Source organism: Puntigrus tetrazona, unplaced genomic scaffold, assembly GCF_018831695.1.
Source record: "Puntigrus tetrazona isolate hp1 unplaced genomic scaffold, ASM1883169v1 S000001111, whole genome shotgun sequence".
Lineage (NCBI taxonomy): Eukaryota > Metazoa > Chordata > Actinopteri > Cypriniformes > Cyprinidae > Puntigrus > Puntigrus tetrazona.
Genome location: NW_025048699.1, coordinates 1,355,215 through 1,380,993, shown reverse-complemented (window position 1 = coordinate 1,380,993; position 25,779 = coordinate 1,355,215). Strand labels below are relative to the sequence as shown.

At 37.3% G+C, this 25,779-nt stretch overlaps 2 protein-coding genes across 2 annotated transcripts; both read right to left on the bottom strand.

Annotated features, from left to right (window-relative positions):
• Positions 1-886: 886 nt before the first annotated feature.
• stbd1 (starch binding domain 1) lies at positions 887-6,469 on the bottom strand. Its single transcript, XM_043234293.1, has 2 exons — positions 5,956-6,469; positions 887-4,094 (listed from the first exon to the last, which is right to left on the bottom strand). Exons 1-2 carry the CDS (start codon positions 6,218-6,220, stop codon positions 2,740-2,742), a joined length of 1,620 nt encoding a protein of 539 aa, XP_043090228.1. The 5' UTR covers positions 6,221-6,469; the 3' UTR covers positions 887-2,739.
• A 547-nt stretch (positions 6,470-7,016) lies between these two features.
• Positions 7,017-12,562, bottom strand: ly6m6 (lymphocyte antigen 6 family member M6). The gene is made up of 5 exons (XM_043234294.1): positions 10,649-12,562; positions 10,464-10,562; positions 9,771-9,902; positions 9,511-9,621; positions 7,017-9,386 (listed from the first exon to the last, which is right to left on the bottom strand). Exons 1-5 carry the CDS (start codon positions 10,695-10,697, stop codon positions 9,025-9,027), a joined length of 753 nt encoding a protein of 250 aa, XP_043090229.1. The 5' UTR covers positions 10,698-12,562; the 3' UTR covers positions 7,017-9,024.
• Positions 12,563-25,779: the final 13,217 nt, after the last annotated feature.

The following is a 25,779-nucleotide window of genomic DNA, read 5'->3' as shown; positions in this document are numbered from 1 at the left end:
GAAGCTAATCAGCATATTAGATTGATTTCTGAAGGATCACGTGAAACTGAAGACGAGCATCACAGGAATAAATTGCATTTTAAAATATATATTCAAATAGAAAGCTGTTGTTTTAATATTTCACAATATTACTGCTTGTGATCAAATAAATACAGCCTTGGTGAGCAGAAGAGCCTTACTTAAACATAACAGTTTAGACATTTATGAGTTGTAGGCCGTATTGAATTTGCTTCGACTGCATACATTTACACAAACCAGCTTGGTTTTCATTTCAAGCCTCTTTATCTCTCTTTTGTTTGAGTTTTCTGGTTTCGTGACCTTTAATGACTTCTTTTGTTGTGGTAAAATGAATCATTTACAGTCCTGTGCGGCTCCAGCAAACTCACGACAGCACTTACACAACCGCTCCAGATCTGTTTAAATGTCACACAATACGCAGCGAAGTTTCAGAGGGAAAATAGGATACGAGACATGCAGCGACGAATGCTCCATGCTTCCTTTGAACTCATAAATGTTTCACGATCCCATCAGAGGCGAAAGTCACTGTGTGTTTGGGGAGTAAAACGGCAAACGGAGCTGCGGTGGAATGAAGCTTAAACAAACACCGGTGTGATGCTGTCAGCGAAAGGGGACGTGATTCATTCCCCTTTTGATTTTCATTAGAACGGCAGAGCCGGGTTTCTGATTACGGTAGTTTATCATATTTTCCGCACACCAAGGACGCCCAAAATCGCTCGCTTCCAACGTATTTTCAGACTTTGCAGAGAAGGTCACATTGATTTTAGCTGGCGTCCAAACTCCAGAAACAAAAGAAAGCTTCCGTGAAAAATGTCTTCTACGAGATATCTTGTTGTTGTTCGTAGAGGCCGACGCACAGGACAACTCATTGTCAAGAGAATAATTTCTTTTATTGAATCAAGTCATTTGCTGAGTGACAATTACGGATCGACAGTTAAACATACAGAATGCTTAAAGGTCAGATACACCTGAATTTCACAAAAAACGGTTAAACCCAAAAGACATGTTCAGACGAGTGAAGCAGCATAGGTTATTCATTTTAAGGCAATCGTTGTGAAACAATTAAAACTAATTATTCACTTTTTTTTTTACTGCTAAAGCATAAAATATAGAGTCTGCTACATGCAGTTGACGGTGCCGGCAAACGAAGGTACAGCGATGTCGTAAGCAGCACTGCTGATGTCATTGTCACTGATTGTAAGTGATGTAATAGAGGAAAGACTGCATGTAGACGGTCCAGGCTTACGATTAAGCTGTCAGCGTTTAACAGATTAGAGCAAGAGCAGGATGCCAAACGGCCACAAAGATAGTGGGGTTTTTGGCTGGTGGCTGTTTTGCAGTGCAACCATATTGCAGGCCTGAAAGATACTCTACGCAAGTACACAGATTGCTTGAAACGGTAGCGTTCAAGCTGAAATGTATTCTGTGTCGGACAGCCATTTTGAAGACGTACCTTTGTGACGTATTCTTAACGTTGCCAACGGGGGGCGCTATAACTAATGATTAGCCTAAATTAACTTCTACAGTCAGCTACTGGGAATTTGCTATTTTTGGAAGTTTCGCTTTTATATGATAGGACAGATCAGAGTCGACAGGAAGCGAAATGGGAGAAAGAGTCAGGATTCGAACTCGGGTTAAAGTTAGTCAACACGTGCGAAGCCAGAAACCTTAATAATTAATTCAATTACAATCACATTCGAAGGAAACCATCTCCCCCCTTGAGAACGGAGCTTTTTAATGCAATTATGCGTGCGAGATATGTACAGCGGGCCTGCTTTTATGCACCTGCATAGAGTATATTTCCAGATAAGTTAGTCTTGAAAAGACGAGTGAGATTCTAGCAACATTTCAGATTAAATTCACACACGAAACAATATGTAGTACGCTTTAAAAGAGATATATATTCAACCTCTGGAAGCATTAGGATTTTCCCTTATACGTGAAAGGCAAGACGTTTCGTGAATTTTCTCAATTTTGGTACGTCGCTGTTACATTATTATAGTTTTAAGGGCAGACAATTATCGTAAAACTGGATATAATCAACACGCATGTACCGACGTAAAAAAGTGCATATATTTAATATTATAATCTTATTGCTATAGTAACAGTTCCACAGCCTCATGCTTTATTGGAATAATTCAGTAGTAATTAATTATAGTACAATATAATCACACATATTGGATTTCAATAATGCACTATGGATTATTATTGCTGTATAGAGTTGGAGGAAGTAGTAGGGCTGCACGATTTTGGGTTATTGAGATTTATAGATTTGCGTAGCACAGTTTGGCAAAAATGCTATATATCAATATGGTTATTAAAAATAATTATATTCTAGTAATCGTAACAATGAATAAAATTATTCTTGTTAAAAATATAAGATTTAATAAAAACAAGAAAAGTAATAATATTAATAAGATATATTATTGTAATATTTCACTCTAAAATAAACAAAATAAGTATTTAGCAATTGATCATAATAATAATAATAATAATAATAATAATTTAATTTTACATTACCATACTAGTACTTAATGCAGTCTTTATTTTTTTATCTTTATTATCTAAAGCCACTTACCGTGATGAGAAAATCCGAATAAACTGATCACTTTGTAAAAACATATTGCAGCTCGCTTCTCTTTATTTAAACCGCAGTCTTATCGCAATTTTCCATTTAATTTTGATTAATCGTGCAGCCCTAGAAGATGGTAACCTCCGAGTTCAACAACATCCCCAACACTTGTCAAGATAGAGGTCTTCATCTTGGCTCGTTAAAAAGAGATAGCGGTTTGCGCACTCCTCCCAGCGAGAGATCCTTCCATCTTCCACCAGGACGAACTTCCACTCCACCTGGCTCTCCACGGGGAGGCTCATAGTGCTGGCCCAGAACCCGGCCTTGGCTCTCTGCAGCGGAACGAATCTCTCCCAGGCCCCCAGTTCCTGCAGGCTCCCGGTAACAGCCACCAGCTGGTCCGGAGAATATGTGACGTAGTGAATCCTGAAGGTCACGTTGACCGCTTGCGATAGAGGAGGAACAGTCGCTACTCTTTTATTCACCGGTTCTTCATCGTCTTTGGCTAAATCGGCCTCGTCTTGCCCTTCTTTTTCTCGTTGCGTCTGTTTTTCTTCGCTTGCGGCTGGCGAAAGCCATGGAAGATCTCTGGCCTCGGGCGCACCTACGTTTAGCCACTCGTTGTTGTCCATGATAGCGTCCATGATGCTGATTTCATTCTTTTCGCGTTTCTTATCCGCGGAAGCACCCTCTTCGGCGCTTTTCTTGTCTTGCGAGAGGCTCACCCGTGTTGAAGAACCGGTCATGAAGATATTATCAGTCTGGAAACCCAAGTAGTTCTGGAAGTCAAACCTGCCGCTGTGGTTAACCATGGTTTCCACAGCCGGGCTCAGGTTTATGGCGTCTGTGGCGTAGCTTCCAGTGTGAAACCATGGCTGGCCTTTTGTTTTCTCCATCGTGTCCGTCTTCTTATCCCAGCAACAGCAATCAAAGTTATTTGTTCGCGGAAAACGCCAATCATGATGATCTTCAAACTTCTTGCTCGTGTTCTCGGCTTCTTCCACCGTTGACGTCTTTTCCTCTAATTGGATCTCGCTGGGAGTGGATGGGGCTCGGTCTAGACAAGAATTGCTTCGAGCGGTGATGCGATCTCGACTTGTCTGATAAATGACGTCCCGAGCGCTTTCCGTTTCAGACGGCTCATCGGTGTCCAAACTCACAGACTTTTCAAGGCATTCCTCAATTTCCCTCTTGATTGATTTGCACTGGATGTCACCTAGACTCACGTCAGCCAAAACCTCGCGCCCATCATCACGCCGAATATGTTCCTCACACTCCGTGTTTTCATCAGGATCCATTTCCACGCACTGATCCAGATCGGAATCCGTTTTTTCTCCCATTTCGGGTTCCAGGTCTGTTAGGAGCTCATCTGTAATTTCCTCCAAATCCTTAAGAGTGCTTTCATTCGGGTCTTTCTCTGGCACCTCAGTAGGAAGGAGCATGTTATCGGTGGATGAGAGTTCAGTGGATTCACTGCTCTTCTGCTTTTCATCCTGACATTCTCCTGAAAAAGAAGGAAAAAGCATTGCGTCACATGCGCTTCAAGTGATCAAACATTTATATGGGAATTCTTTCTATATGGGATGGGATGCTTTTATAACTGTTTTATTTATAATCACTTTACATCGACTCTAAATATTATTTGTGACCCTTGACCTCGTCTTAAATTGCACGGGTATACTTGTAGCATTAGCCAAAAATACGTTGTATGATAATTTATGCTAAAAATCATTAGGTAATGAAAGCACATCAAAACGCACTGCTAACTTCACCTGTACAACTTTAAAAGCAATTTTCTCAATATTTAGTTTTTTTTGCACCCTTTTTTAGTCGTACCTCAGCCAAATATTATCCTGTATTAAAAAAAGGTGAAAAATTGACACGTAAGACTGGTTTTGTGGTCCGGGATCACATTTGTGCATTTACATGTTCATTGGTTTTTTTTGGTTGTGAAACTAAATTTGATCAGTTCATGGGAAAAGTGCATGTCACTGTTTTTAAATCCCAAAATAGTCTGTGTAAATGACCTGCAGTTGAAGTAGGTTATTTGCTTAGGGACTCCGGTAAGTAATAAATCAACCAAAAATCCTCAGTAATAGACCAAAAACAAGAAAAACAAACATCAGGACTAACTAACTAGATTTGCATTCATAGAAGGAAATACCAGAGCTTACAGGGCAGCAATAATAAACGCATGCGTTTCATGCTTTGGCTGGATGAAATCAAATGCTGCATCAGAGCTGCCTTAAACTTTGCACCGTCACGACACTCGGTTAATCTTGTATTCTGGCAGCTGAACACGAGTCTCTCAACCAACCCTCAAACTGATGCTCCAGACTGTGGAATACACTAGCCAGCTAACATTTAGACAAGTGTCTTTGCTGCTTTTGGTGTGATGGCTAAAGAAAAGTCTAACAACTCAGTGTGCAAATAAATGAAAGAAACCTGACTGACCTCAAAGTTGCAGGAAAGACAAATGTAAATGTTTAATTTTTTTTACTTGATCAAGTATATGGTAAAAACTGAAATATTGATAAACTGTATAAAAAAAAAAAAAAAAAAAAAAAAATTGAGCTAAAAAAAATTATATTGTAATGTGTAATTTATTCTTGTGATGCAAAGCTGAATTTTCAGCATTACTCCAGTCTTCAGAGTCACATGATGTAGAAATATTTTTTTTATTTTTTTTTATTTTGCATTCATTTAAAATATAAATGTTTTGTTAAATTTGAAACGACTATACGACTTTAACTATTTAACGTATCCTTGCTAAATAGAAGCATTTATTTCTAAAACAAAACAAAAAAAGTACTAACCCCAAACTTTTGAACGGTAGTGTATATTATTTTCATATTTTTAATGCTTTTTTGCAATTATTAAATTGTTTGCCTTTTATGCGTGACTTTTTTGGAAAGTTTAGACATAACGATTTTTTAGTTATTAATTATTACAAACTAAGGCATGACATCATATCCTGTTTGCTGCCATGTCCCAAACATGTCGCGAGATCTAATCAAGTGTGACCTAGATGTGTGTAAAATTATTCCAAAACATCACGATAAGAAAAATCAATCGCATAATCAATTAAGTCTATCCAAAAATCCCTCCTCTCTAAATTCCTTCCAGCAAACGCTCAAAGTGACTGACACGCAGAAAGCGTTTCTGATTGGCCAAGTTTTCTGAATCGCCGAAAACTGCGCGTGCCGCTCATCGAAACCCCGCGTACGGCTGTCACGTCGACGCGCGCGGTTTTGTCTGAGAAGTCATAGTGACGTTTTATATGCAATAAATATAAAATGCAGTGAATAAAAAAAGTCTCACGCAAACATTTAGCATACCATGCCTCAACAATTGTCCGGTTTTACCTGTTGACTCGGCAGGTCGATCATCCCTCTCTCTCCTCCTCCTCCGAGCCGCGCTCCCTTCTCCCGTCGCTACGGTCGTTTCGTTGCCGTTATCCTCGTCGCTCTTCCCGCGCTGACCTCTAAAGGATCGGTAAATGAAGAACGCTGCGCACACCGACAGCATGGCAACGATCCCCAGCGCGACTACGGCACCGAAGCCGCCGATCACATCCAGCAGGGAATGAACATCGCGCCGGTCCAGAGCAATCGGTTTGCTCTTCTTCATGGTCACGCTGTGGGTGAGACGCGTCTGTGAAGATGTTTACGGCGCTGGCGATCACTTCATTTTCGGCGCCGCGGGCGAAATGACCCTTTGATGCGGCAGAAGATGAAAAGAAACCCCGCAATCAGGTGAACACGCTGCCAATGCGCGCGCGCGCGCGCTCTCGCTCGCTCTCTTTTTCTCTCGACCAATCGCTTGCTCCTTCAAATTTGAAGTAGGTGATGTATTATATGATTATTTCATGCATGTTCGTTCCTATACATTTTTTATGTAGTTTTCTGTTTTCCGTGGCACATTATTTTATATTATTTTATATTATTTATTTTACGGTTTTTTTGCTAATTATTACGTTCTTTGTGTGTGTGAGTATTATATATATATATATATATATATATATATATATATATATATATATATATATATATATATAAATTTTCTGTAAATCTTTATATAAAAGCCTTGTAAATCAAAGTAGTAAAATGTATGTTTTCTTTTTGTAGTTTTCTTTCTGTTTTGCATTCATTGTTTATATTCTTATATTCATTCTTTCCATTTTAATTGCAGTTCTCAATTTTTTTTCCTATTCTGCATAAAATTATTTTTCAAACTGTTCTTTCTTCATGCTTTTTTGGGTAATTATTATGTTCTTTGTGTGTGTGTGTGTGTGTGTATATATTTTTATTATTAATTAATTATATATATATATATATATATATATATATATATATATATATATATATATATATATATATATATATATATATATATATATATGAGTTTCTTTTTGGTTTTTGTTTTATTGATCTTATTGATAACAGTGTTTTACATGCAATATTGCACATACATTATCTTACGCCTAAAAGAAAAGAAAAAAAACAAACAGCTAAAACCAGCCTAGGCTGGTTGGCCGGTCATAGCTGGTTTAGGCTGTAAGTCGCTGGTTTTAGCTGGTCATTCCAGCTGGTCTCCCAGTCTAAACCAGCCAAGATCAGCCTGGCCAGCTGGGAAGTGGCTAAAACCAGCCTGCTGACCAGCTTAAATCAACAGGGAAATTGTATATATACAATATATTTATGAGCTACACTGATGGTATCCACAATAGAATTGTTGTGGATTTAACTAATTTGTCCCAAAAACAGTTAGGTCAGAGACACAGCAACACACTGCAGTTCTGTCAGGGTCAGTGCTGCTGACATGGTGTTTCATTTGCTCAGAATGGGACTATGTCAAAGTTCAGTTAGCTTATTGATAAAACGTGGAACTCGCTCCAGCTTTAAGTAAATCAGCACAAAAATATCTGACGACCTCTGATTGATCAGACAGCTTGCTTTGGATGTTTTGAGTTTTGTTGCACAAGAGACAAACAGGATACGTATTTAGCACATATAACTAGACATATAACATATATAATAGTCATCATTTGATCTTTGCACCATCTGATAAAATTGGTTACATTTTCTACAACAGTTTTTATTGTATCTATTTATTTATATATTTATTAATACCAGAGGCCAATCAAGAAGCACTAACAATCTTCAATCTTTATAGACGTTTGGTTTATAGAAGTTTTTTGTTTTGGTACAAGAGATCATCTGCTGCCACCTGCTGGTAAATAATGCTAAATACACTTGACGTTTTATTTAAATAGCTTTTCCAATTTTCAATTTGTTTCCAAAATGCTGGCAATTTGTTTAGGGACTGGCGACGTGTTGAATCATGCTAGCAACATGCATCTTAACATGCTAACAATTTGCTTAAATTGCCATTTTTATTGTTAAAACGCGTCAAAACTTGCTAACAATGTTAAAAACGCTAACAAAACATGCTAGCGGCTGCATGCTAAAGCATGTTAGTAACTCATTGAAACGGATTTCCTTTTTTATTTCTGGGTAAAACGTTATTTCAAACTTTCAGATAGTTTGTCGTTGGCTATCTAGTTAAAATATGTTGTAAATATCAGCTTCATATCAGCTATTGTTAACAAGAGACCAGCAATTAAAAACATATCAATCAGCTAGTAACTGTATATTTTTAGTAGTGTGAAAGTAGTTCAGTTCTTTTCAAGTTATTGTACTCCTCTGACTAAAGTATAGCCTAAAAGCCACTAATGATGTCTTCTGATTAACAGCAGAATTAACAAATTTCTTGTTTAAGCATGCATTGTGCATTATTGAAAATAAACATAAGAAAAAGTCTATAGGTGATTGCTCTGTTTTAATACATTAAACTGTACATTTTATTTTATTTTTAAAGAATTAATCAGATCTAGCCTAGTACATAGAGGACTTAAAGTGTCCTTATTATGAGTAAGGAAAGGTACATATTTTGGCTTGGGAGTCCCCAACAAGGGGATTTTTTTTTTTTTACCTCATTTGCTCAATGACTCCCAAATGATTATTATTTATAAAACTCCTCTGTCACATGATTATAAAGTGGGGTGATTGATCTGATTCAATTTCATTTATATTTCATACTAAAAGCAGGATTTGTGAGCCCAGTGCTGCTTTGTTTACAGCCTTTAATTTGCATTTTAAGGTTGGCGGGTAATATGCTAATATTTCCTGTTGACATTAACATGAAACGTCTTGGGATTTGTTTTAAAAATGACTTGTTTCAATGATTCAGAGTTGACTCTTTCTTTTAAAAGACAATAACTTTATACAGGGAGCACTTTCAGATTTAAAACTTTGCAGGATGTTTTCATTCACTTAGAGTTAGGGCATTAAAGATCATTTTCAAAATCCATAGGGGCCTTTTAAGCCATATATTCTGTATGTCTCATTGTAGAATGTGAAGAGCGTCTGGGCTCAGTGCAGCAGGATGAAGGAGAGAAGAGAACAGAAGAGGAACAGGAAGCTCTGAGAGACGCTATTAGCACCGTTAGCAGTGGTGGATCTCCAGATCTTGGTGGTGCTTTGGGTGGAACTCTGCATGGAAGTCGAGCTCTGGGTGGTGCTCTGGACGGAGCTAAAGCTCTGGGTGGTGCTCTGGGCGGAGCTAAAGCTCTGGGTGGTGCTCTGGACGAAGCTAAAGCTCTGGGTGGTGCTCTGGGTGATGTTATCACCATTACACAGGTTCCCCTCACAACATGTTATGTTCGAAATGAGAGACAAGAATGTTGTGGTGGTGCACATAGATTTAGAGACGCAGCCTTTGAGAGCATAAGTCTCTAATAAAAAAAAAAAGAAAAGAAAAAGTGGATTCATATAGTGTCTGAGCTGGAAATTGGTACGTCAGCTGTAAGTCTGAAATACAGAAGAGGTAACGATCTCCTTCCTTCAGTAGATTCTCACCTGTTATATAAAAGCAGCGGTCTTCAGTCCCCGAACAGCTCATTGTGTTTGAGCAGCTCTGTCCATCACAATAGTAACACGCCATCCCATTGGAAGTGTTATTGCTTGGCTCTTCAGAGAGGAAAATAAATGTGCTTTGTTAGTCCTGGTTTTATTGTGCACATCACACAAGTGCTTGTTCAACCATAAAATTTAGTCCTCAAAAACGTGCAATAAAATTGCTGATCTAAAAAAATTCAATAACTAAAAAATTTCAATACCTGAAACATTCTGGGCGTTACACAGATCTGTGTCACAGCAGTAAAGAGAGAGCTTTGTCGTGCCAAAGTTGATGGATCCACTTGGACAGCCATTTGATAAAAAACAGCTTTTAAATACAGTTATGTTGCCATCTAGAAAGCACAAATCATACAGGAAAGACCAGTTCAACTAGACATAATTTGATGAAAAGTCTGTTTAGAAATCTGATAAAGCAGGAACTTTCCATAATGTATCAACTCGCGTCAGCAAAGCGGAAAGAAAAGAACCTTGTATAAAAACCTTTCAATATTTCTGAAAAGGCAAAGTGTGGACATACAAAAATTGTACAAAAAGATCATACAAAAAAGTAGCAGTGTTTCGGATAAAAGAAAAAGCAGTGTGCAGATCCTTTTTGATGATACTCCTTATAATAGAAAATGTCTTTGAATGAAACGTTGCCACTTTAACATTTTTTAAATAAAGGGATAATAATAGCATGCAGATCTTTTTTCAAGGGAAAACAGCTTGAAATTCTGTAATCTATAGAACATTTTATTCATGCATTTATTAATTTGTTCAGGAAAGAAGTGGGCTTTCTGTAATGAGTTTAACATCAAATACCCATCAAAAACACTATAGCAGCTTCTGGAAATTAACAGCGTCTCCATCAGTCAATTATAATGGTATATTTCAATCCATAATGCTGGACTTACCAAAATACGTTGCAGAGAAGCAGCTGGGATATTCACTGCATGTTGTCTGTTCACAGTCAGAAGTAGTGCCATTGCAATGATAGCATCTGAACGAATGTCCTTTAGAAATGAAAACCATATAGTGACAGTGAGAAATAAAGTCAATGATCGGTTTTCTATGACATTACAAAAACTTGTCTTTGTACCTGCAGTGAAAAGAACAGCCAGAAAAAGAACGGAGATTTGCAGATCCATCTTTGTTTAGGAGGAGAAAGAGGAGAAAGACGTAACGTGTCTGTTTCAGCGACCGTTTTATAGCTTATCAGTAGGGGTGGATCTTTATGAAAAAATGACAGTTCAACAGAAAGACAAAAAAGAACACAAAAAAACATATATGTAAAAGAAATGATCATATAGTGAAACTATTATTTGGACCCTGTTTATAATATTTTGTTGCTGGAAGTTCTTATCTAGCATATAAATATCTAATTTGTTTGGATGGGGAACAATCTACCCAATCTCACGAACGTGCGCATAAATAGTAAGCCAAATAAAAACCAAAACTCGTGGTATTTATAAATGGACCAGGAAGGGCAGGATTATGGTTGTGGGGTAGATGCGCAACATATTGTATGCACATAAAAATGCATATATGCACGGCAAACACATGAGTGTCATTTATCCACCAAAGTCCATTTTTACGTATCAATACCACAGGTTTTCGGTTTTTTTGGTATACTATTTACACACATTTTCATGAGATCTCTCGCCATACAGATGAAAACAACGACAACCAACCTGAACAAGAGAATGCGTTCAGGGTAGACTACTTTTGTCTTTGTTTTCATCAGGGGATAAATAAAAGCTGAGTCTTAGCAAGACTGTTTTACCATCATCAACCATCATATGGAGGATTAAATAACGTATATTTTACCGGATTTTGTTCCCAGACACAGGGTGAACTCCAAGTCAGTGTATTAGAATTTATTTATCATTCTCTACAAATTTGGACAAATCAAGGAAATTAATAGCTTTCGATTTGACTGTGAAACAGTAGATGATTTGTAGCTTGAAGTATTTAAGTTGAAGTATGATATAAAGTCATTGTAAAGGATCTAGCCATACATTTCGCCATGTGTACAGTATAGTCAATGTCGTCAACTTACACTGTCTTAAGCAAAGTAATAGCTCGCTAAATAATACGATGTCTCTGCATTGCAAACACAAGGGTAAAACCTTTACTAATCTTTACTCCACCAGAAATGCAGCACCTGTTTGAAGCAACACCATTAACACACCTCTAACTATTTCCAGCACGACGATCAAAACACGACTCCAGTGTGCCCTCATGGACTCATGTGATACACGACGTCATGAAGTCCAGAGTGTGCCATTTGGGACAGGGCCAATATGCTTAATGCCATTTCACACTACGTCCAGCAACAGATCCAGCATTTATGTAAATATTCACTGAATAGAATTCCTTTCAATGCATAGATTTTGAGTAAGCCAGTAATTATGTTCCAAATATCAGCATTATGTATTAACCATTGGCTACCCTTCTCAATTACCTTTTTTTTTTTTTAAATTAAGCTGTTTTCAAGTTATTGGGCTTCTCTGACTTTAATATTCTGTGAACCCAGAAACAAGTTTGCAAAGGTAATGCAATATTTCTTACAACACATACGTTTGTTTTTCAGTTCATCACATAAGAAAGCCAAATACATTACAGAGAGAATCTATATATTAGGTGCAGTGTGTCTGATTGAATGTGAAGAGCGTCTGGGTTCAGTGCAGCAGGATGAAGGAGAGCAGAGGAACAGGAAGCTCTGAGAGACGCTCTCAGCACCGTTTACACTCTGAGCGGTGCTCTGGATGTTGTTCTGGAGGACGATATTAACACCGTTACACAGGTTCTCCTCACAGCATGAAGTATTTACACCAGGAATGACGATCACAAATAGATTTAGAGACACAACCTTGGACAACCAATGGCTGGCCTGGGAAAATATTGAAGAAGAAAATAGTTTGTCAAGTTGACAACTGTTGTATGCAATCTGTATCAAATATGTAAACATAACAGAGTAAGATAATGAACCTTCTTCCTTTTCCAGATTTTCACATGTTCCTGTAATGCAGCGGGGAGCAGTTTATTTGGAGCAGCTTTGAGAAGCCCTCTCCAGTACAATAGTAACATTTCTTTCCATTGGGAGTGTTAGTGCTGGGATCTACAGGAGGGAAGACAGATTTGATTTCTTTACATGCTCCTTGCAAGACTTTTTTGCCTGTAAAATGTTTTTATATTATATTTTATTTATGTATGTAATCTGTAAGCTGCACTAAGAAAGTAAAGTGCAGTACCTGGAGCGTCTTGGGCCATACAGAGACCTGTGCTAAAGTTTATAGGATCGAATCGTCCAGCACTGAGGTTTACCAAGCATTAAACCTCTGTTGACTGAAAACACGAGTGATACATTCATCTGAACATTATTTTGATGGAATATTTATTCATAAACATGTTAACAATGTTTATTCATCTTGACTATTTAAAGAAATGAAAATTCTGTCTTCATTTACTTACCTTCAAGCATTTCTAAACCTGCTTGAACGTCTTTGTTCTCCTGAACACAAAGGAAGATATTTTGAAGGAAGTTTGTAACCAGGCTGTTTTGGCTTACCATTGACTTTTTTCTACTATGGAAGTCAATGGTGAAGTCAACTGTATAACTTTATAACTGTATTGGAGTCTTACATACTCGCTATAATTAATCTGAGCCGTGCATTCATTTGACAGATATTAGGGGAGTGGCTTGATGGAGCTCAGCAGATACATATAAAATGATCCTGACCCTCTGAAACTTTAATTAATGCTGCGTTGTAAAGGCCCCTGGCCATTTGAATCCTCTGCTTATTCAACACATTCTGAATCTCACATATTAGCCACATATTAACACTTGGTCAGTACCCTTTGGTTAACGTCACTTTAACATCATTTTTCAATGTGAAACATGCTCCATTGATTTTAATAAGAAAGCTGTGCTGTCAACTTTTAACCTTCACTTTTGCTCTGTTGACTGATACAGGAATTAACAGTTTTTAATGTTTTTACCATTATATAATATATTTATAAATATGTCAGCATAGAAAGAGTTTCCAGGTGTTTATGGATACAAGCTTTAGAATATTTAATTTAATAATCTTTACTATTACAATAACGTTCAAATGTATGGGATCATTAAAATGCTTTAAATGTAGTTTTTTTTTTCTCATTTCACAACATTCAAATGTCTGTGTTCAATGGGAAAACCTTTTATAAAATTAAGAATGACAAATTCAAAATGTGGTACTGAATGTTTTCTTAACTCAAACCATCCACCACATGAGGGAGCCCTCTCACAATTCAGATTTGTTATGCCTTAAATTACGGTATTTAACTGTAAATTTAAGCTAAAGCCATAAAACTTAAAACATTGTTTTTTACTGTTTTTTTTTTTTACATTGTAGTCCTCTTCACTACTCAACATTTGTAGGAGCTAGTTTTAATGCTAAAAAGTAGCTCATAACCTTTTGATTTAGGTGAAAATCTTAAAAATAATGGGCCTGACAGTCATACTTTTTAGCATTTTCATTAATAAATTGGGCAAGAAATTTGTTTTTCTTTTACTTCTGCATGTCTTGTTATTAGCCATGATTATTCCACTTTGTTAATAAAAAAGGCTGTCTAGTGTCTAGCAAATAAAATATTTTAGCTAAAATGTAATTACATTTTTTAAGTAACAGTGAGTAGCAGTAGTTCAGCTATTTTGGAATTGCTGTACTCCTTTGTCTAATGTAGATAATAATAATTAACAGTAACAGATAAAACAAATTTTATGTCTTATGCGTGCCCATTCCGTCTGTATTTATTATGAAATGTAAGACAAAAATAATGTTTTCTGACATGAAAGCAAGAAAATGTACAGCAGTATGCCGTTTTCACTCTTCCTGTAAAGCAACATTCATTTTCAGCCGACGTCACATTTTCCCTAAGAGAAAATACTTCATTAAGTTAATTCTATTAAGCGCAGTACTGTAGAATACCTGGAGCATCTTCGGCATTACAGTAATCCGTGTTACAGCATGTAGAATAGACCCTCCCAATGCCTAAACTGACGGATCCAGTTGAACAGCCAGCTTGAGCACACCTTTTAACCTTTACTGTAGAGCTATTGACTAAAAATAAACGAGAACGAGAAAAGAACATTTCATCAGGTTATTCATAAATACTAAAGTCAATAAATAAAATTAAGTTGTAGGGTGCTGTCCCTTTAAGAGCGTTGTTTCAGTCAGAACATGTGATCGCGGATAGAGAGAGGCCATGGGGGTCTGCTGTAGTTTGTTGTATTTATAATGATTTTGCATGAAATATTTGATTTAGATACAATTTAACGACATGTTCCCAGCGTGGTAAGCAATGTTTTCGTTGTTTAAATAATTTGAGGTTACTGATATATCTCTGTTTATGTCCTTATTTGTGATCAGCGCCATAGCACCTAACGGGTTAATATTATCAAAGACTATACAATACCCAAGACGTGTCATTTGTATAGTTTTAATTAGCGAAAATGCAACGCTTAAAATATCACGTCGATTACAAGAAGCCCCCTTCTAAATAAATAGTTCCGGTTGCTATAGAAACAGCCTGTGTTGTGAGGCTTGCCTAGGACTGCGCATGCGCACTGGCTGATCTCGCCTAAGAAATACGTTTTTTATAACGCTATTTCAGCGAAAGAAACAACAATTATTGCACAGATGTTGTGAGATTTCATTGGTGATCTCAAATGTGAAATTTAACCGTAAGCCTAGTGAACAGTTTGGGAGAATTTGATGTTTCCCAATACAAATAGGAGCTGCACTTTCAATGCCCGAGAGGCGTTTCAAAGATGGCCGCCGAGTGACATGAGGTGTCTATTGTGTTACCTGACATATTCGTGCAAAATATGTTGCATTTAGTGAGTAAAATAAAAAAATTCTAGCGTAGGTTGTACATGTTGCAAATGTGATGCGTGAAATATTACAAAATACTAATTGTGAACTGTTTGTGTTTACAGTTTGACCGCACCTCTGCAATCATACAAAACTACAAGTAAAAGACAGAAAAACCCAAAAAGTGTATGGTGTGAGTCCTGCCATGTTAATGTTATTGTTTCACGGGTAACAAAAGTAGAAAGTGTTTCCAATAGTGTATTGAAAGCATTTATTAGACATCGAGCAATGAGCCGCCAAGGTATAGGACCACTAAGAAAAAATGTTTTTTTAAAAAATAAATAAATAAATAATAGCTTTTTAGCCTATGTTTTTCTCGTTTCACTTTTTACAGTTATATGTATAATGCACTGTACTTACCAGTAATTGTTGCAATGAAGCAGCATTGAGAAGAACACTGAAGCACCTGGTTACAAGTACCCAGGGAATATATGCAGTCATAACAGGTGATGGATTGTGCTTTAGTAATTAAAAAGTGAAAGGAGGTGAGAGAGAGAGAGAGAGAGAGAGAGAGAGAGAGAGAGAGAGAGAGAGAGAGAGTGACATTATCAAAATGTATATTTTGTACCTCTGGTAAATAGGATAAACAAAAGACAAACTAAAATTTGCAGATCCATCTTTTATCAGGAGGCAAATGAGATAACATGCATGTTCAGTGATCATTTCATAGATCACTGGAAGAGGAAATAGGTATATTTCTCGACATTCCCACACTTTCTCACATTCTCAAAATTACAAACTCGTCTTTATGTATTTTCTATTGCATTCCGTGCATTGCCATGCAACGTAGAACCAGTGTTGCTCATGCAGGTCGGACTCGTTTAGTTTTTAGTTCTTAATTACAAGTTTCATTTAATTTTGTGGCTTTTATTTATTCTAAGAGGTCAAGCATTAATATTTTCCTTTATGTTTTCTTGTGCTCACCAGTTAATTTTCTTGCGATCTCGCCTTTCAAACATTCACTCTAGCTGTACAATAATGCTTGAACTGGTCAGAAAGTGCTGAGCCAACTACTATGTAAGTCGACTCGGAGCGCCATTTGATTAGAATCTTGTCCTGTAGCAACGAGACCATCTCTTCGTTGACCCTGTGACCAAAAAGGTGAAGAAAAAAGATGGTCTCCCTTTTTTTTCCGTTGTGGAAAGGACGGACGGAAGCCGATTTGCTTCCCCTGCAAATTTTCAGTGGTGTTGTAAATATGGCTTTTTCGTGAGAAAACTTGGGTCCGACCCAAGACACAAGCAGGTCCGATACATCTACTAGTCCAATACTTGGGTCCAGTTAAAACGTCAGTGTTTTTTGACCCGTTTAAATATGTCTGAGAATGAACGGCAGTGCAAAGGTTTAGTGTCAAAACAGCAATAATTTCTTACAAAAAAGAAAACAGAAGCCTAAATGAGACCTGTTTTTGCCTTCAAAATGAAAACATTGTTTCTGTTCTTGCGTTCCACTTGGATAAATCATCACTGAACGGCAAAAGAACAGTTTTTTCCTCAGGCTATATTCCACCTAAGCAATCTACGTAACTTCTCAAAACCTGTCATATGTAAAATAGCACATTCACAATTCTTTCTATTTTCTCTGTATTTTGTACATAACCTCCTAAAACAGTAGTAACATTAATAATTCTATTTGAACTATTGTCAGCGTCATATTTTATTCTGTTACCTTACGTCATATGCATGTCTGTACGTTCTCCGCTGTAAAAGCTTTACGTGGGTTCAACTAATGATTATTTAGTAACAAGTTCCACAGAAATTTTACGCTGACTTAATGTCTGATTTCAAAGTGTTGTCTGAATTGATATTTTTTAGTTGGCTCCACCTTTAATGATCGTTTTAATAACCTATTTAGCTAAATGTTTTAATTAGTCAAACATTTCAAAGGCTACGAGTTATGTCAATTAAAAAATGTAAACATTTACTTTGTGTTTTATGTTACTTCAACTAAAATGTATTATTATTTGGGCAAAATACATAAAAAAAAATATATTTAAAATTAATAACTCGTGTTTATCAACCCACATTTTGGATGGCCCTAAATTAACAGTAAATTTTCATGTGTGCATGAAATATCCCTTTAAAGCTTCAGTTGACAAACATTACAGCTGAAAAATTAATTTTAACCGTTGTTTGTTTAATGAATTACACAAGCTAAACAAAATGTTATTTACTAATATTATTGTTCACCATTACATCTATAAAACGAGGCAGAAGTAAAAAAAAAAATAAGTAGGTAAATAAATAAAATGAACTGGTATTTAAAATCATATCAGGTTTATTGATTGTGTCTGCACAGCTTTACAGAGTCAAACTGGATCCGGGTGCTAAGTTCATCTGGGAATAAGAATGAATGTTTATATTTAATAAAGCTTATCAGACTTTAAAGATACACCATATACAGATATATTAAGTGTATAAGAAGCAAAACGTTGTTAATAAAAGTGGAAAGCAAAAATTGTGCAACAAATATTTGAATTATTTGAAACAAACCGCATTTATCATCATTCATCAGCAGGTGGCAGCCGAGGTTATCTTTTTGTTATTCATTTAAAGGTTGTATATTTTTGGCTATATTTTTATTCAGTATAATGTACCTACTTTTATTTTGGGATCGTTTTTGAGTCATTTTACACCCCTATATGCAGCAAATCATTGCATTGCATAAGTGACATAAGCATTGCATAAAGAACTTTTGTGAAAAAGGCATTACAATATTTAAAATCTGATTTCAGAGAGAGAGGCCAAAACTGCACGATGTAACTCAGACTTCAGAGAAAGTAAAAATTGCACCAAAAAGCACAAAAGTGATTTTATTTTTCAAACTCATATGTGAAGTGCTCTAGAATATATGATAGCTTATTCCTAAGTGACATAAAAGTAGCAATTAGTTTTTTTGCGCTTGTCACAATTATAGGCTTTAACCCTCATAGGCACAGATGCCTTGAACCGTGCCCAAGCACTTTACATCTAGCAATTCAGGCTTTTTTACCCTCAGAAATCTCATTTTGTTTTATTTTAAATGCAGGTTCATTGAAAAACAACAACAAAAAAAAAGCATACAAATGAATAAACAAGCAAAAACGAAAGCACTTAGAGCAACAAAGTTCCTCAGGTTGTTTTAGACTGTCAAAACATTTCCTGAAAAAACATCACTGAGGTATTTTGAGAAGTTTTGCGTTAGGACGCATCTTCCAGTAATATGTAGGCACTTCTTTTGGGCTGTCTGATTATGATAATTATGCTGAGAACGAAGTGAACGCTCTACAAGCATGTTAATGCTGTGATTTTGAAAATGTCCAGATGTTCATGTTTTTGGTCCTGCTGTATTTGTAGGATGTCAGAATGAGGGAAAACTTCTGAAATGTTATGCAAAGCCTGTGGAAAACATGATTTATATCAACCTTTCTTTTATGCGGCGTTGGCATGTTCTCCCTAATTCTTGTGCTTTAAAAACGAATGTTCATGGACAGTAAACAGCAAGCAAGGATCTATTACTGTAATTGTGTGCACTGTTTCAGTCTAACTTTATACAATATCATTTTTCCTTCAGTTCTTGAGGTTTTTTTTAATTAGGTACATTTTGTATGTATTGTTGTCTTATAATTTGTGACTGTTTATTTCTCTTCACTAAGCTAGTATTTATTTATACTATTTATTCATTGATAAAATCAGTATAACAAGTTAAACAAAAAAACCCACAACAAATTCCAAGATCTCTTTGTATTCTACATATATACAATATTCTTAGTAAGAACTGATGATTTGATGATTTGAGACTGATGATTGACACAAAAGTGATATTTTTCAAAATCTTTATTTCAAATCTTCAAACAAAGTAAACTTATCTCATCTATTATATATGTCTTTCCTATGTCTATCCTATTTATCTACCTTATACTGTATGTATATATCTTATTTTATCTTGTATATCTATCCTATTTTAACTTATGTCTGTCTTATCTCTACCTTGTTTATCTTATCTAATGTCTATTTATCCTATTCTATCTAATATATCATCATTATATACATCTAGCTTTTCCTATATTTCTATATTATGTCTATCCTGTCTTATATCTGTTTTATCTTTATCTACCGTGTATGTATTTCTTATATTTCTCTTATATGTCTATCCTATCCTATCTTATCTATCATCATTATATATCTAGCTTATCTATATGTCTATATTATGTATGTATTTTATCTATCTATTATATACTCTTATATGTCTTATATGTCTATCCTATCTCTATCTATCTATCATCATTATATATCTAGCTTATCCTATATGTCTATATTATGTCTATCCTGTCTTATATCTGTTTTATCTCTATCTACTGTATATACATTTCTTATATTTGTCTTATATGTCTATCCTATCTTATCTTATGTCTAACTTATCTTATATGTCTACGTAACTATGGTATCTATTTATCTATCTCATCTATATATAATTTCTATTAAACAGCTCTGGGCTGAGGACCGGAACAGCCCTGAATATTTCCATCAGGGTACATTTCTCCACTTCTGTGATTTTCTGGGGGCTGGAAGCAGCACTGGTTTCCTGTCACACTGAACCAGTCGTGGAGACTGAGGTTCTTCAGCTCAATCCGCTGCTTCGGGTCAAGCTGCAGACAGCCACAAATAATATCGCAGCATTCTGTGCAGATAAAAGAGAAAGATTATTACCTCAAATTTACATGGAATGTTTATTTTGTATGCTTCAGATGTATACATGTCCTTTGCTGAAGATCTCACCTTTTGATAAGCCATCTTTGGTCCAGGTGTTACTGCGGATCTTTTCCAGGTCATGTGTCTTTGGGAAATCCCCACACAGCAAGGCAAACAAGACGATCCCCAAAGACCACACTGTGGCTGGTTCTCCGTGGTACTGGCCGCTCATCAGGTATTCAGGAGGGCAGTACTCTCTTGTGCCTGGAGAAGAGATTTTGTTCCCATTAACGCTGAATTTTAACTATATATTCAGTATTGTGCAAGAAATAATTGGATGCTCTTTGATTCACGACAGTGGATCCCATTTCTGTATGCTTCATGAGAGAGCTTGATTCACCCAGAGTCTGGGGTGAACGGCCCTCAACTCATCACTTAAGAGGTCATACATACCAGCAAAGGATGTGTACGCCGCATCGGTGAGAAAATCACCGCACCCAAAGTCAATCAATTTGACTCTGAGTGTGTCCGGGTTGATGAGGATGTTTTCCATCTTAATATCCCTGTGCAACACTCCCCGTCTGCAGCAGGTCTGGGCTGCGAATGTTACCTGCTGCATGATGACCCGTGCCACGCCTTCTTCTTTAAGGGTCACCACTTGCCGGAGGAGAAACCAGTTCAGTTCCTCACAGGGCATGGGCCGCTCCATCACCAACATGTAGTGGTCAGCCTCCACCTGCCAGTCCAGAAGCTGGATGATTTCCTTCACCGTAGGGCCTTCGTTTGCCAGAATCAACAGAGCGACCTCCAGAGGAAGAGGCTCGGAACAGCCGTCCTAGAAGAAAGACAGTTGTTATGATGGTTAGACGGGTAAAGGACTTAATTCCTGGACAAACCGTTAACAATTGAAAACGGTGACTGAGAGAAGAAACAGCGAGAGCACAGCCGGCTTACAATGACGATGAACCTGTTGTTCCAGTTGGAGACAAACTTTATCACCACCTAATCAAAAAACAAGAAAAGAAAGATTTAAAAATTATTTGTGAGCAGAGTTCACACCATTTCAGTGGTGAGACAGAGAAATAATAGTTATATATATATATATATATATATAATATAATAGTAATGCATATTGATACCTGTAGGCCATCATCCAAACGAGTCGCTGCATAAACGGTACCAAAGCCTCCTTCACCCAGCTGACTGCCGATTTCATAACAGCATGAATTTATGTCTGTTAGAAGATAATTAAAAGATGCAGATACAATCAGTCAATCAGTGACAGGATATACTTTATCTAAAAAACTTTTCTCATTTATACATCAATTAATATACTACACTGAATAGATGCCCTTAAATATTCAAGTAAATTTAGCGATCATTGTGAATTATAAAATATATGTAAAATGTATATGTTGGATTACTGTATGTTAAGTTAGCAAACTGACCAATAAATCTTGACTCATCCTGCGGCTGGCTTGACTGAGGTGGCACAGTGTACTCTGTCTGAGAGACTCTAGCTTCAGGAGCATCAACACTACAGTCAGACATGTCACAGCAAGTTGAAAGGAAGTCATCGGTACTGTCGGACATGAGAGAGACTGAAGCTTGGGAGAAGTAATTGCTACAGCTGGACATGGCAGACACTGTATCCTGGAAGATGTCATCACTACTGTCGGATGTGGCACACAAAAAAGCTTCAGGGATGCAGTCACTACAGCTGGACGTGTCACTGACTGTAGGCTGAAGGAAGTCTTCACTACAGCTGGACATGGAACAGACTGTAGACTGAAGGAAGTCTTCACTACAGCTGGACGTGGAACTGACTGTAGACTGAAGGAAGTCTTCACTACAGCTGGACGTGTCACTGACTGTAGACTGAAGGAAGTCTTCACTACAGCTGGACGTGGAACAGACTGTAGGCTGAAGGAAGTCTTCACTACAGCTGGACGTGGAACAGACTGTAGACTGAAGGAAGTCTTCACTACAGACTGACTGAAGGAACACTACAGCTGGACGTGTCACTGACTGTAGACTGAAGGAAGTCTTCACTACAGCTGGACGTGTCACTGACTGTAGACTGAAGGACGTCTTCACTACAGCTGGACGTGAACAGACTGTAGGCTGACAGCTGGACGTGGAGACGCCTTCATACACACTGACTGTAGTTTCGTGGATGTCATCACTAAAGTCAGGTGCAACTGGAGTTTGGATGGAGTCCAACGTAACACTGTTGAGAGCACGGAGGACATCGGCACTCCATTCAGACAAATCACCAAGTAAATCTTGAAAGTCATCACTCCAGTCATCATCATCGACTTGAGTTTGACCGGTGATTGGTCCTTCCAGTGTTAGGTCTTCGCTCTGGTCATTATCGACTTCAAGGAGACCACTCATAGGTTCCTCTTGTGACAGGTCTTCACTCCAGTCATCTTCTCCATCTAAAGGGAGGAATAATATGAACCAAATGATTGTTTCATTCAGATAATATTAAAAATGTAATAAATATATTAATGGATTCCCATATTAGGCCTACTGCAACTGAGCTTAAATGATGAAAGAAGTTTTTGGACTCATTGCTTTCTATATTTCTTTTTTGTTGTTGCTCAAATATCATTTACGGCATTCGAATATTACTTGGTAATTCACAGATTACTATGTAAATTTATGACTAGATCCTTTCAGACATTAAATTGATTTAAACCTCATCTAATATTCACCTCGTGATGTAAGGAATTTCAGCTTTTGTGTAAAAACATGATAAACGTGAACTTGTGACAACTGTTTAATGTACTTTTTTTGTTGAATGTATTTTAATCTAGATGACAAGTGGCAGAACATGTAATAAAGTTTGTTATTCTCATAAAATTGAAATGAATTTACCATCACAACTCCTCAGAGGTGGTACATCACTCTGGTCTGTATTTTCCTCTTCATCTGAAGGGTTGTTGGTGACTTTTTCCCTCTCTCTCAGGAGTAAAGCAATTACTCCGAGTAAAGAAAAAAGTACCATTTTAAAAGAAATGTATCTTTATATATTTAGTGCTGGATGCAAGAAGTGCAAAATTATAAACACTAGAAAGCAAGGAGCAAACTATTCAACTATCAACGAATCGCAAGTGATTTTTTAATGTCACTCAAAACGATCTTTTTCAAACATGCACTGTGATGTCACAAAACAAAGAATGTTCTAAAAGTTCGCGCAGATGGTTCTTGTTGATTGGTCCATTTTGAGTTGTAGGCGGGGCTTCTGTGTAGCCGGAATAATAGTTCGCGTGTCTTGTAATGTACTTTTTGAAAGCGAAATAAAACAGATTTGTTCGGGAAAGGATCAAATCGTGCTGTTTGTTTGCTGAATCAGTTCTATTAATCTTGCACATCAAGTCGTTTACAGGTAAGAATGATCTAATATTGGCATGTAACGTATTTTTCGCTATAGGCTAATCTGCAATGTAAATGTATGATAGCGTTCAAATCTCTCATAATTTGAGTCTGATGAGTCTTGGCATTGTCATCCTGGAATATGATCATGAGAACGTCTGTCCACATAGTTATTTGAGAAATTATTGTCCGTCATGGTCGTTTCAGTTAGGGTTAAAAATTGTTGCAAAACTTACCACATTAAACAATATTGCAATAATGATACAGTTTTAAAATCTTAACTATTTGCTAATTTAAATCTAGGTGGCCAGGCAGTGCACACACACACACACACACACATTTTATATACTTTATTTGATTCCACATTACAAGGTAAATTCATTAGGAATCAAATCTTCTGAAAGTTCCAACACGTTTTTAAACAATAAGCACATTGCCTTGAGTTTACCATTTCAAGGGTACAAAAAACATCGCCTTTTCCAAATATACATGCTTCCTATGACAGCTGAAATAGAGCAGTACTTTGCTAGCTGTTTAGCCCTTGTTTTCTGTAACCCCCCAATACAAAGTCCACTAACAACCAGCCTGTGTACATGACCCAAGCTGCCAAACACAAGCACAATAAGTCGGCTCTTGTAACCCAGGCTCTCAGTGGCAGATAGTAAAGGTTGATATTTCAAAATCTTTGTACAGTAAGAGTCCTCCATAAACAAATCAAATGCACAAGACACTTCAAAATAAATGACTGTTTTACTAGTTTGGGATATGTAAACAATGTCTGGTGTGTTGGGAATACCTAAAAAGATGTTCGCAACTGAATTATACCAATGTGGCTGTACCATAGTGTGTTTGTACAACTGTCCATCAGTCCCACAGGGGATCTGGGCGGCAATAAGCTCAACAAGTCTGTCATGTCTTGCGATATACAGTCCTTTATATGCTGGGCAGCCATTCATGATGTGCGCTACTGACTCCAGATGTTGTAGAGGTTCATGCAAAATGCAGAAAGGGGAATGTATGGCGGGAAACCACAGCGAAAGGTTGTATCTTGTGGGGAGAACCTGCAGGCGGGCTTTCACACAAAATATGAGGATCTCCTCATTCAGGGTGGTATTACTGTATATGGTGTGTGACACTGAGTGGTCTGCACAGGTCAATTTGGTCAGCTTTCCCTGAAGCTTTAAGTTAGACCAATACTCCATATTACGAGCTCTTTGGATGGACATGAGAATCTGCCTTGATGTTTTTGATAAGAGGAAGTATGTGGTGTTGTTATAATCCAGTCTAGCTTCCACCGTAACCGATGCATCCTCCACCACCGCGTCCGAGACCTCTACAGGCTGAAGGCTGCGGATCCACTTTAGTTGCGTACCTGTTCTCCAGCATAAATGATTTAAATCAGGCCAATCTGACGACACACCAAACCCCTGCGCCCTTCCATCCAGCTTTCCACTGCTCTTCCTTTTAAAGCCCAAGAAGCTGTCTTCCCCTCCGCATGCCTGTAATACCTTCCTTCTTTTAAAGTCCAGTAGCAGAGATGCTCTCGCCAATCTTCTCACGCTGGTATCATCGCAGTTCAGCATGTTAGTAAGATGTGACTGCCGTGAGGCTGTGTATTCCCACATGCAGTTTGGGACACCGAGCCCTCCATCCTGTCTCTTCTGGAAGATAAAGCACCTTGTAGAGTGCGTATTGAGGTGCAGCCATTTCCTTACCAATTGCACAGTTTTATTATAGACACACACACACACACACACACACACACAAACCTAAAATCTAAATTATTCAGCCCCATAGAATTGTAAAACACCTTAAATGTCGGGAAAAATATATCTTTCAGTCAATTCCACTTCCTCCTCCTCCTGCATTTTTTGTAAGAATAAGAAAGCTCCTTTCTAATTTTATTTGGAGTAACAGGAAGCCAAGATTAAGACTTTCTCTCCTATATTTGCCCTATGAGAGGGGGGGGGGCTCCAACTACCAAATTTCCTATGGTATTATTGGGCTGCTCAACTGAGAGCTGCAATGTACTGGTTTTCTAAGGACACAGATTTACCATGGGTGCAGGTAGAAGAGTTTGCTGCAAAAGGCCTGTCACTTGCTAGCTTTTGTATTCAGCACCACTTAAAGAGTTAGAAAAAAAGAACAGGCAACCCATTTGTAAAAATACTATTACAATTTGGTATGAAGCCCATAAATATCTGGGAGACCTTCCAGTACTTTCCTGCTTTTCTCCTATTCGGGGTAATGACTATTTTGGT